At 41.4% G+C, this 12,893-nt stretch overlaps 1 protein-coding gene across 1 annotated transcript in view; it reads left to right on the top strand.

Annotated features, from left to right (window-relative positions):
* The window catches only part of slc35f1 (solute carrier family 35 member F1), a 379,593-nt gene that overhangs the window by 260,013 nt on the left and 106,687 nt on the right, over positions 1 to 12,893 (top strand). The window contains exon 3 of the mRNA XM_072279244.1: positions 1,601 to 1,728. Coding sequence (XP_072135345.1) covers positions 1,601 to 1,728 — 128 coding nt within the window. The remainder of the gene's footprint in view (positions 1 to 1,600; positions 1,729 to 12,893) is intronic.

The following is a 12,893-nucleotide window of genomic DNA, read 5'->3' as shown; positions in this document are numbered from 1 at the left end:
TGTACTGTTATCTAATCTCAGGGGTGTGAATTTAAGCACATATCCAGACTGTCACCATATTACAAGGTAACACCCTTTTATCTTTAAACTTCCATTTAGGTATCTATCAAGGAGGAATCATATTTAATTCTTTACAGAAAAATATAAAAACAGTTGTGTTTAGGATTTCTGTATCAGTTACAGTTGTATTTATTTTAAATCCTTGTAGTCCTTGTGGTGATTTGCATATTCTCAAACAAGGACAAAAACATAACAAAATTAGGCATCAAACAAGTTTTGATATTGCAGAGGACCACGGATGCTCAAATGTTACAGAGAGTCGTTGGGCTATTGCTTTTTCAGGCCAGCGGCTTATTTGGGACAACTCTTAAAGAACAAAAACTAATCGAGAAACCAGCTTGGATTTTTTTGTTTGGATTCATTTGTTTGGGACGCTATGCCACTTAATTGGGAGAGGAGATTGTTGCTGAACAGTTTCTAACTAGCATCTGTCACTTGCACTTGTTTTTAAATAGCATCAGTTGCATGTGTTTGTGTTGAAAAAGTAGTGATTTTTGTTTCTGATATTTGGTTAGAAATAAGCAGTTAGGCAACTCAGAATTGTTTTGCTCATTGCAATTTCAAGCATTTAGACTTAAGGATGCTGGAAATGACCAGAAGTGAGAATGAAATGAGATTTGGGAACAGCTTCTTTCCAACTGTGATAAGACTGCTGAACGGATCCTGACCCGGATCTGGGTCGTACCCTCCAAATATCCGGACCTGCCTCTCCGGATAGGCAGGGAGCGGGAAGCACAGAATCAAATATCGCTGTGATGATTGTACATTCTAGTATCAATTGTTTGGCAACAATAAAGTATAAAGTAAAATATAAATTATTTCACTACTTCAACAAGTTAGGAACTATGAAGAATTTGAAGGTATTGACAATCATCTTGAATGTTACAATGAAAATGAGGGTTTGGAAGATGCAATTGTCAAAAGGTAGTCTATTATTTGCACTAGGTGTCTGCACTGATTTTGTCATTTACAATCAAAAGAACACAGCAACATACACTGGATGAATTCCTCCATCGATAACTATTAGGAACTAATACACAATTTTGTAGTACTGTAGTAGTATTGGTAGTGTTCTAATTTTATTCTGTATTTAATTTAAATACATAATTTGTTATTCAGTTAAATGGTAGTTTGTCTTAGCTTTTTAACTATTTCCATGAAATTTTGGCTGATGGGGGCACCCGCTTAATTGGGCCAAAATGTATGGGTCCTGGTATGTCCTAATTAACAAGAATCCATTGTATATATATTCAATTTAATGCATTGATTTTCTTCCACATAATTGAATGCAAAATATGATAGCCAAAGGAGAGAATGAACAAGCATTGGATGCTTACAAACGTCGGCAAGAGAATGACAAACATATGACTGTATTCACGCCTACTTTTTTGTTGCTGTAATTGTCAATATCCAGAAAAGAAAATTTCCCCTACATATTTTAGAGAGTCAACACATTCTTACTTTTCAGCTCAATAGTTTTAACCTATTTTTTCATTTGCCTTGTTGAGTTTGTAACCTGTTGTCTTTTTCCTTCGCACAGGAGAGGAAAATCTGTTGGCAATACTAAAACGAAGATGGTGGAAATACATGATCTTGGGAGTAATAGATATAGAAGCCAACTATCTTGTAATAAAGGCGTACCAGTATACAACCCTGACTAGCGTACAGGTATGTGCATAAAAGTTTACTGTCAGTAATACTTCGGCTGAAATCTAGACTTTTTGTCAAATGTTAACTGATAAATCAGCACTGAATGATTATTTACTGGTCTTCTTTGTGTTTGCTTAGAATGGGATTGAATTTTGAGCTCAGTGTCTATTCTGGAATGTGGCGAGGCAGCATGGTAGCGTATGGTTAGCAGAACACTTTGCAGTACAAGTGACCTGGGTTAAACTCCCGCAACTGTTTGTAAGGGTTATGTACATTCTTCCCATGACTGTCCTCCCACAGTCCAAAGATGTACCGATTTGGGGTGGGGGGGGGGGTGGTAATTGGTCATTGTAAATTATCCCATGATTAGGCTAGGATTAAATCAGGAGATCACTGGACAGTGCAGGTCAAAGGGCTTGAAAAACCTATTCCACACAGTATCTCAATAAATAAATAATAAGTAAATAAATTACTTGCCCTTTATAGAACCAAACAGAATTTAGTTTTATCAAGAGAAAAAATCCCTTTTCTTTAGTTTATAGCATCTAAAATGAAAGATATTAAAGAAAGCATTGTCACAAATGTATTTCTACCAACAAAGCTTTACTGGGCTGATTTTCATGATCTTAGTACCCACTGTGCATTTGATTGTGTGCTATAATAACCCAAGAACAAGGGATAACGACATATAATTCTGTAAGTAGGTGGGAGCCCCATAACATAATGTTGCGAAAATTACAAAATTACGGTTTTCATGTAATGTTAACAGCTCTATTTCAACTTATCACTTGGTGCCAATTGCATTTCTGCATTGGATACCCAGCTTTGTTACCATAAGAATCAAAAGCATTTCTTCAGATTTTCTTCCTTCCACAACATAGTCAACGGCTCAGAATGGGTTCCTAAATGGGAATCCTTTTATGTCACCTGTTTCGAAGAAAATGACATTGGGAAAATGATACGATTAGGATATTAAATGATACTCATTGCTTGTTAATCTCTCACCCATGTCAGCAACTGAAGGTTACCAGGTGATTTTACAGGGTGATTTAAGGTTCAAAGGTTCATCTATTATCAAAGTGTACAACTCTGAAATTCTTCTTCTCCAGCTAGCCACAAAACCAAGAAAGAAAAGAATGGCAACACAATCATCAACCCCCAAGTCCCACCCCCCCACACAAAAAATAAAGAAAAACAGAACAGGCACATCGACTCCCAAATCCCCCTCTCCCACACACAAAAGACCGAGAAAGATCAGTGAAAAATAGAGAGTATTAAAAACTATGTCTGAAAAAAAACCTGTAGTACATGTCCATATCCAAAATGCAGAAGACCTGGGTAACATTCTCCGGGTACAGTGCCAGGCCCTTCCCTCTCCGTAGCAGAGCAATCCGCCAGCGATATAAAGGCAGTCTCTCCTCTCCATAGGAGAGCGGTTCTACCAGCGATCAAAAGGCACAAATGAGACTTGTAAAACTCACTTCAAAGTTTAAAGTAAATTTATTATCAAAATGAATATGTATATATCACCATATACAATGCTGAGATTCATTTTCATGTGGGCGTACATAGTAAATCCAAGTGTAACTCTTGCTTCGTCTAGCGGCTTAATATAGGGGGTGATAACCGCCGGCCCGGCCAAACTTAAGGAATCTCGTTTGGATGGATGCTGCACGATGCGTCCCCTGTTACAAATCAGTACCCCAAAATAACAAACAGTACACAATATGCGATTAAATGATTAAGCTTTATAACTCTTACTTTGACTATATGGTTAGTAGAGAAATGAAATAAAAGGAACAAAAAGGGCCCAATCTTATTCAACAGTCTGTGCACAAAGTTGGAGCTCACTGATAAGCCAGTGGTTCACCATCGACCTCCTCCGATCGTCACTGCCCTTCGGACCCTTGCTCCGAGTCCGGCGGGGTGTCCGGCGGTCTACCAAATCTCTCCATTTGCGTCTCTGGCAAAAGTCCGCGAAATAATCTCCTTCCAGATTCACAAGACAGGGCAACAAAATCCTGATTGGCTAACATGCATACCAAAGTCCTGTTATCTCCAGCCATAACCAAAACATTGCTGCTACAGAGAAACGGTTACCTCAGCAGTGAACATTACAGAGAAGCCATTACAGCGCGTTACACAAGAAACGTAATAGAATTAATGAAAAACTACACCCAACAGGACAGACTTTGCAAATACAACCAATGTTGAAATGAAAACAAGCTGTGCAAATGCAGTGGCAATGCTTCCTGATGGTAGCAATGAGAAGAGGGCATCTCCTGGGCGATGGGGATCCTTAATGATAGATGCCATCTTGTTTGAAGCATCGATCCTTGAAGATGTCCTAGATACTAGTGCTTATGATGGATCTGACTAAGTTCACTATTTTCTGCAGCTTATTTTGATCCTGTGCAGTGCCCCCCCCCCCCCATACTAGATGGTGATGCAGCCAGTTAGAATGCTGTCCATGGTCCACCTGTAGAAATTTGCGAGTGTCTTTTGGTAACAGATCAAATGTCGTCAAATTCCTAATAAAATATGGCTGCTGTTGTACCTTCTTTGTAACTGCATTGATATGCCATGCCCAGGATAGATCCTCGGAGATGTTGGCACCCAGGAACTTGAAATTGCTCATCCTTTCCATGACTGATCCGTCAATGAGGATTGGTGTGTGTGACCTCGTCTTACCCTTTCTGGCAGAAGCAAGAAGACAGCAAGGCCTGGATAGTGGGGGTCTTTGAAGATTGATGCTGCTTTCCTGTGACACTGCTCCATGTGGAGGTGCTCACTAGTGAGGAGGGCTTTCCCCATGATGGGCTGTGTGTATACTTGGATTAGATTAGATTAGATTATGAGGACATTCAGTCTTCGTTTATTGTCATTTAGAAATGTGTGCATTAAAAAATGATACAACGTTCCTCCAGAATGATATCACAAGAAATCACAGGACAAACCAAGACTAAAACGGACAAAACCACATAATTATAACATATAGTTACAACAGTGCAAAGCAATACCATAATTTGATAAAGAGCAGACCATGGCACAGTAAAAAAAAAGTCTCAAAGTCCCGATAGACTCATCATCTCACGCAGGTGGCGGAAGGGAGGAAGTCACCCCGCCATGAACCTCCAAGCGCCGCAAACTTGCCGATGCATTGGAAGCACCCGACCGCAGCAGACTCTGAGTCCGTACAAAAACTTTGAGCCTCCAACCAGTCCCTCTGATAGAGCCTCTCTAAGCACCATCCTCTGCCGAGCGCTTAGACCCCGTCCCCAGCCGCCGAGCAACAAGCAAAGCTGAGGACTCGGGGCCTTCCCCTCTGGAGATTCTGGACCACACAGTAGCAGCAGCAGCGAAGCAGGCATTTCAGAAGTTTCACCAGATGTTCCTCTGTGCTCTCACGTCTGTCTCCATCAAATCAGGATTGTGCACGGCACCCTACTTGACAAATAACAGACATCACCACCGGAGTGGCCCCTGCAAGCTGCGTCGCGCCACCATCTTCTCCTCCCGCCGAACATTAAACCAGTAAATGCTGGAAATACTCAGCAGATCAGGCAGCATCATGGCCACTTCACAATGTTACCGTCAGGAAGGACGTACTCCTGTGCCTAAGGGCACACCCACAGTGATTAAGGAACAGTTTCTTCCCCTCTGCCATTCTATATTTAAATGGACATTGAACCCATGAACACTACCTCATGACTTTTTTATTTCTGTTATTTTGTACTACTTATTTTAACTATTTAGTATATATATAATACACACACATACACACTTAATGTAATTCAGTTTTTTCCCTATGTTTATTTTTCATGCATTTTATTGTATTACTGCGGTAAAATTAACAAATTTTACGACATATGATGGTGTTATTAAACCTGGTTCTGAGCAGGGCATTGCAACCATCATTAGAACTTGGAAAGAAAGGAAACAAATTATTTTTGAGTTGCAACTCTTTTGCATTTCTGTAGTTCTGAATCAGATACTTATTCTGGAAAAGCTGAAATATAGAAACATAGAAAATAGGTGCAGGAGTAGGCCATTCGGCCCTTCGAGCCTGCACCGCCATTTATTATGATCATGGCTGATCATCCACTCAGAACCCCGCCCCAGCCTTCCCTCCATACCCCCTGACCCCCGTAGCCACAAGGGCCATATCTAACTCCCTCTTAAATATAGCCAATGAACTGGCCTCAACTGTTTCCTGTGGCAGAGAATTCCACAGATTCACCACTCTCTGTGTGAAGAAGTTTTTCCTAATCTCAGTCCTAAAAGGCTTCCCCTCTATCCTCAAACTGTGGCCCCTCGTTCTGGACTTACCCAACATCGGGAACAATCTTCCTGCATCTAGCCTGTCCAATCCCTTTAGGATCTTATACGTTTCAATCAGATCCCCCCTCAATCTTCTAAATTCCAACGAGTACAAGCCCAGTTCATCCAGTCTTTCTTCATATGAAAGTCCTGCCATCCCAGGAATCAATCTGGTGAACCTTCTTTGTACTCCCTCTATGGCAAGGATGTCTTTCCTCAGATTAGGGGACCAAAACTGCACACAATACTCCAGGTGTGGTCTCACCAAGGCCTTGTACAACTGCAGTAGTACCTCCCTGCTCCTGTACTCGAATCTCTCTTGCTATAAATGCCAGCATACCATTCTCCTTTTTCACTACCTGCTGTACCTGCATGCTCACTTTCAATGACTGGTGTGTAATGACACCCAGGTCTCGTTGCACCTCCCCTTTTCCTAATCGGCCACCATTCAGATAATAATCTGTTTTCCTATTTTTGCCACCAAAGTGGATAACTTCACATTTATCCACATTAAATTGCATCTGCCATGAATTTGCCCACTCACCCAACCTATGCAAGTCACCCTGCATCCTCTTAGCATCCTCCTCACAGCTAACACTGCCACCCAGCTTCGTGTCATCCGCAAACTTGGAGATGCTGCATTTAATTCCCTCATCCAAGTCATTAATATATATTGTAAACAACTGGGGTCCCAGCACTGAGCCTTGCGGTACCCCACTAGTCACCGCCTGCCATTCTGAAAAGGTCCCGTTTATTCCCACTCTTTGCTTCCTGTCTGCCAACCAATTCTCCATGTGTTCATATGTTGTTGGTGTAAATCCTTTGAAGCATTGTGGATCTTTGGAGTGCAAGTCCCGCATATATCTCTCTCCATCACGAGATGGAGAGCTCCGGCAGCACGCTCCACGCATCTGCCACTCTCTTTTTATAAATTTACCTCTGACATCACACCTCTACTTTCTTCTGATCACCTTAAAGTTGTGCCCCTCATATTAGCATATCCTTTATCCTTCCTATCACATGGTGACCAGAATTGCACATCGTTCTTCAGCTATAGTCACCACTTGTTTCCCTTGTATTCACTTTGTTAATTCTAATACACAGATGTATTTTGGTTTTTAAAGTAATATTCATAGAAAAGTATAGCTCAGAAACAGCCCCTTTGGCCCATCCAGTCTGTGCTGAACCATTTAAGCTGCCTCCTGCCATCGACCTGCCCTTCATACCCCTAGCTTCCATGTACCTATCCAAGCTTCTCTTAAGCATTGAAATCAAGTTTGTATTCACCACCTGGGCTGGCAGCTCATTCCAAGCTCTCATGACCCTCTGAGTGAAGAAGTTTCCCCTCATGTTCCCCTTAAACTTTTCACCATTCACCTTTAACCCGTGACCTCTGGTTGTAGTCCCATGCAGCCACAGTAGAAAAATCCTGTTTGTATTTATCCTATCTATACCCCTCATAATTTTGTAACAAAGTCTGAACCTTGTCAATCTTTCCTTATAACTTAAATCTCCAACCCAGTAGTGTCCCTGTAATTATTTTCTGTTCTCTTTCAACCTTACTTACATCTTTCCTGTAGATAGGTGAACAAAACTGCACACGATACTCCAAATTAAGCCTCACAAATGTCTTATACAACTTTAAAACAACATCCCATCCCATGTACTCAATACTTTAATTTATGAATACAACATTTTGCATTTGTCTGCATTAAGTTCCATCTGCCATTTTTCAGCCCATTTTTCCAGCTGATCCAGAACCTGCTGCAAGCCATGATAGCTTTCTTTGCTGTCCACTGCGCCCCCAATCTTGGTATCATCCACAAATTTGATCTTCTAGTTAACTACATTGCTATCCAGATCATTGATATAGATGACAAACAACCATGGACTGAGCACTGATCCCTGCAGCACACCATTAGCCACAGGCCTCCAGTCAGACAGACAACCACCTACTACCACTCTCTGGCTTCTCCCACCAGGCAAATGTCTAATCCAATTTACCATCTCATCTTGAAAGCCGTGCAACTGAATCTTTTTGATCAGGCTCAGATGTGGGATCTTTTCAAATGCCTTGCTAAGGGCCATGTAGAAAACATCCACTGCCTTGTCTTCATCAACTTTTCTGGTAACTTCTTTGAAAACCCTGTAAGATTGATTAGGTGTGACCTACCTTGTATGAAGCCATACTGACTATCCTTAATCAGTCCATGTCTATCCAAATACTTAAGTATGAGGTTCCTCAAAGTACCTTTCAATAACTTTCACATCACCGATGTCAGGCTCACTGGCCTATGGTTTTCTGGTTTACTTTTAGGGCCTTTCTTGAACAGCCAAACAACATTGTCTGTCCTCTAATCCCGTGGTACCTCACCTGTCACTAAAGATGATTTAAATATCTCTGCTAGAACCCTGGCAATTTCTGCACTTGCCTCCCGCAGTGTCTGAGGGGCCACCCAGTTAAACCCTGGGGATTTATCCACCCTAATTTGCCTCAAAACAGCAAACACCTCCTCCTCTGTAATCTGTACACAATCTATGAAGTTGATGCCACTTTGCCTCAATTCTATAGACTCTGTATGCATCACCTGATTAAATGCAAATGCAAAAAAATCATTTAAGTTCTCCCCCATCTCTTTTGGCTCCACACGTGGATTACCATTCTGATCTTCCAGAGGACCAGTTTTGTCCCTTGCAATTCTTTTGCTCTTACCATATCTATAAGACCATAAGATATAGGAGCAGAAGTAGGCCATTCGGCCCATCAAGTCTGCTCCACCATTCAATCATGGGCTGATCCAATTCTTCCAGTCATCCCCACTCCCCTGCTTTCACCCTGTACCCTTTGTGATGCCTGGCTACTCAGATACCTATCTATCTCTGCCTTAAATACACCCAATGACGTGGCCTCCACAGCTGCTTGTGGCAACAAATTCCACAGATTTACCACCCTCTGACTAAAGTAATTGCTCTGCATCTCAGTTCTAAAAGGACATCCTTCAGTCCTGAAGTTATGCCCTCTTGTCTGAGAATCCCCTTCCATGGGAAGTAACTTTGCCATATCTAATCTGTTTAGGCCTTTTAACATACTGAATGTTTCTATGAGATCCCCCCTCGTTCTCCTGAACTCCATGGAATACAGCCCAAGAGCTGCCAGACGTTCCTTATATGATGACCCTTTCATTCCTGGGATCTTTCTTGTGAATCTTCTCTGAACCCTCTTCAATGTCAGCATATCCTTTCTAAAATAAGGAGCCCAAAACTACACACAATACTCCAAGTGTGGTCTCATGAGTACCTTATCTGTGGGATTCTCTTTCACCTTGTCTGCTAGGGCAACCTCATACCTTCTTTTAGCCCTCCTCATTTTTCTCTTCAGTGTTCCTTTGAATATCTTATACTCAATAAGCACCCTATTTGTTCTTACCTGCCTCCTGTTTATTCTCAACCAGGACCTCAATATCTCTTGAAAACAAAGTTCCCTACACCTGTTATCTTTACCTTTTATTCTGACAGTTACAGACAAGCTTTGTGCTCTCAAAATTTCACTTTTGAAGGCCTCCCACTTACTAAATACATCTTTACCAGAAAACAACCTGACCCAGTCCACACTTGCCAGATGCTTTCTGATACCATCAAAATTGGTGTTTCTCCAATTCAGAGTCTCAACCCGCAGACTAGACCTATCTTTTTGCATATTTACTTTGAAACTAATGGGCATTGTGATACTAGATGCAGAGTTCCCCTACACAAACTTATTTCCTCTGCCCTGTCTCATTCCCTAGCAACAGATCTCTCATTGGGACTTCTACGCACTGATGAAGGAAATTTTCCTGAACACAAACTCGATCCCATCTCGTCCTTTGGCAGTACAGAAGTTTTTAATTGAAATATTTCTTCATGTTGGTTATAGTAAATGAATCAGAATCAGGTTTATTATCACCGACATGTGACGTGAAATATGTTAACTTAGCGGCAGCAGTTCAATGCAATACATAATCTAGCAGAGAGAGAGAGAAAAATATAAAAACTAATAAATAAACAAGTAAATCAATTATTCATATTGAATAGATTACTTTTTTTAATGTGCAAAAACAGAAATACCGTATATTAAAAAAGTGAGGTAGTGTCCAAAGCTTCAAAGTCCATTGAGGAATCAGATGGCAGAGGGGAAGAAGCTGTTCCTGAATCACAGTGTGTGTGCCTTCAGGCTTTTGTATCTCCTGCCTGATGGTAACAGTGAGAAAAGGGCATGCCCTGGGTGCTGGAGATCTTTAATAATGGATACTGCCTTTCTGAGACACCGCTCCCTAAAGATGTCCTGGGTACTTTGTAGGCTAGTGCCCAAGATGGAGCTGACTAGATCTACAACCTTCCGCAGCTTCTTTCGATCCTGTGCAGAGGACCTCCATACCAGACAGTGATGCAGCCTGTCAGAATGCTCTCCATGGTGCAACTATAAAAGTTTTTGAGCGTATTTGTTGACATGCCAAATCACCTCAAACTCCTAATAAAGTATAGCCGCTGTCTTGCCTTCTTTATGACTACGTCAATATGCTGGGACCAGGTTAGATCCTCAGAGATCTTGACACCCAGGAACTTGAAGCTGCTCACTTTCTCCACTTCTGATCCTTCTATGAGGATTGGTACATGTTCCTTCACCTTACCCTTCCTGAAGTTCACAATCAACTCTTTCGTGTTACTGACGTTGAGTGCCATGTTGTTGCTGTGGCACCATTCCACTGGTTGGCATATCTCACTCCTGTATGCCCTGTCGTCACCACCTGAGATTCTACCAACAATGGTTATATCGTCAGCAGATTTGTAGATGGTGTTTGAGCTATGCCTAGCCACACAGTCATGTGTATACAGAGAGTAGAGCAGTGGGCTAAGCACACACCCCTGAGGTGCGCCAGTGTTGATCGTCAACGAGGAGGGTATGTTATCACCAATCCGCACAGACTGTGGTTTTCTGGTTAGGAAGTCGAGGATTCACTTACAGAGGGAGGTACAGAGGCTCAGGTTCTGCAACTTCTCAATTAGAATTGGGGGAATGATGGTATTAAATGCTGAGCAACACACATCAAAGTTGCAGAATCTGCAGAATCCAGCATCTGCAGAATTCCTCGTGTTTACATATTAAATCCTGAGCTATAGTCGATGAACAGCATCCTGACGTAGGTGTTTGTGTTGTCTAAGTGGTCTAAAGCCATGTGGAGAGCCATGGAGATTGCGTCTGCCGATGAACTATTGTGATAATAAGCAAAATGCAATGGGTCCAGGTCCTTGCTGAGGCAGGAGTTCAGTCTAGTCATAACCAACCTCTCAAAGCATTTCATCACTGTCGATGTGAACAAAAATGCAGAATTTTTGTTAGAGTTAATACTTTCCCTAAAAGCTTAACAGAAGCACTATCAGAAAGTATGAGGTATCACCAAGAATCAAAGAATGGTGTATCAGAGAGTTCGTAGAATGTTTTAGAACTTAGGAGGTGGCATTTGTCACTATTCTACTATCTTTTCTGGAGTGATTTCAAGTTATACATTTATTATACACTGTGTGGTCACATTATTAAGCACCCCTGTACCTAATAAAGTGGCCACTTGTGGGCTTCTGCTGCTGTAACCATCCACCTCAAGGTTTGACATTTTGTGTATTCAGAGATCCTCTTTTCCACACTACTGTTGTAACGCATGGTTATTTGAGTTACTGTTGCCTTCCTGTCAGCTTGAAGCAGTCTGGCCTTCCTCATTAAAGAGTCATTTTCACTCACCAAACTGCCACTCACTGGATTTTTTTTTGTTCTTCACACCATTCTCTGTAAAAGACTGTTGTGTGTGAAAATCCCAGGTGATCAGCTGTTCCTGACATACTCAAACCACCCTGTCTAGAACCAGCAATCATTCCACGGTGAAAGTCTTTCAGATCACATTTCTTCCCTATTCTGATACTTGGTCTGAACAACAACTGAACCTGTTGACCATGTCTGCATGGTTTTATACATTGAGTTGCTACCATATGATTGGCTGATTAGATATTTGCATTGATGAGCAGGTGTACCTAATAAAGTGGCCACTGAGTGTAGATTTCTTCACACTTTTTTGTCTATTTGTTAATCTATTTCAACATTGCATTTACCATTTCAATGAGTTAAAATTTATTCCATAATAAATTGTTTTGGTGAATCCCAGGGGGGGTGAATACTTTTTATAGGCACTGTATTTATGGCTTTTGTCAATGTGGAGTGGAGAGCGCGTTTGTAAATCTGGCGGGAGCAAAGAATGTTGGGAATAGCAATGGTGGAGGGGTGTAGGACAAGTGGCAGAGAAGGAGTACCTGGGCAGGGGAAGACACACCTAGATCTGAGACACCAGGCAAGGTCATTCGGTTCCAAACAATTGGTTTAAAGATCATTACAGAATGACTCCCTGGTCCTTCCCACTCCCTTCCTCTCCCTTCCCCTCCCTTCCCCTTTACCCAACCATGAATCTCTCTCGCTGCCCTCTTCCCACTCTCAATCCACAATAGATACCCATATCAGATTCTGGTTTTATCATTACTCGTATACTGTATGTTATGAAATTTGTTTTTTTTTGTTGTGGAACAGTACAGTGCAATATGTATAATTGCTACGGTACTGTGCAAAAGTCTAATGAACCCTAGCTATATATATATATGCCTAAGACTTTTGCATTGGAATTTTGTGTGTGTTGCTTGGATTTCCAGCATCTGCAGATCTTCCCTTGTTTGTGAATGAGTCTATTGACTCATAAATGATGCAGATAAAGAATGCCAAGAAGAATTTGAGTAATCATATAATATTTTATTCTGGACTTCCAGTTTGTTCATATTTTTGCAGGCCA

This window comes from Mobula birostris, chromosome 2 (genome assembly GCF_030028105.1).
Source record: "Mobula birostris isolate sMobBir1 chromosome 2, sMobBir1.hap1, whole genome shotgun sequence".
NCBI classification, from domain to species: domain Eukaryota; kingdom Metazoa; phylum Chordata; class Chondrichthyes; order Myliobatiformes; family Myliobatidae; genus Mobula; species Mobula birostris.
The sequence above is the reverse complement of the archived record's forward strand: the minus strand, read 5'-3'. Positions and strand labels throughout refer to the sequence as shown.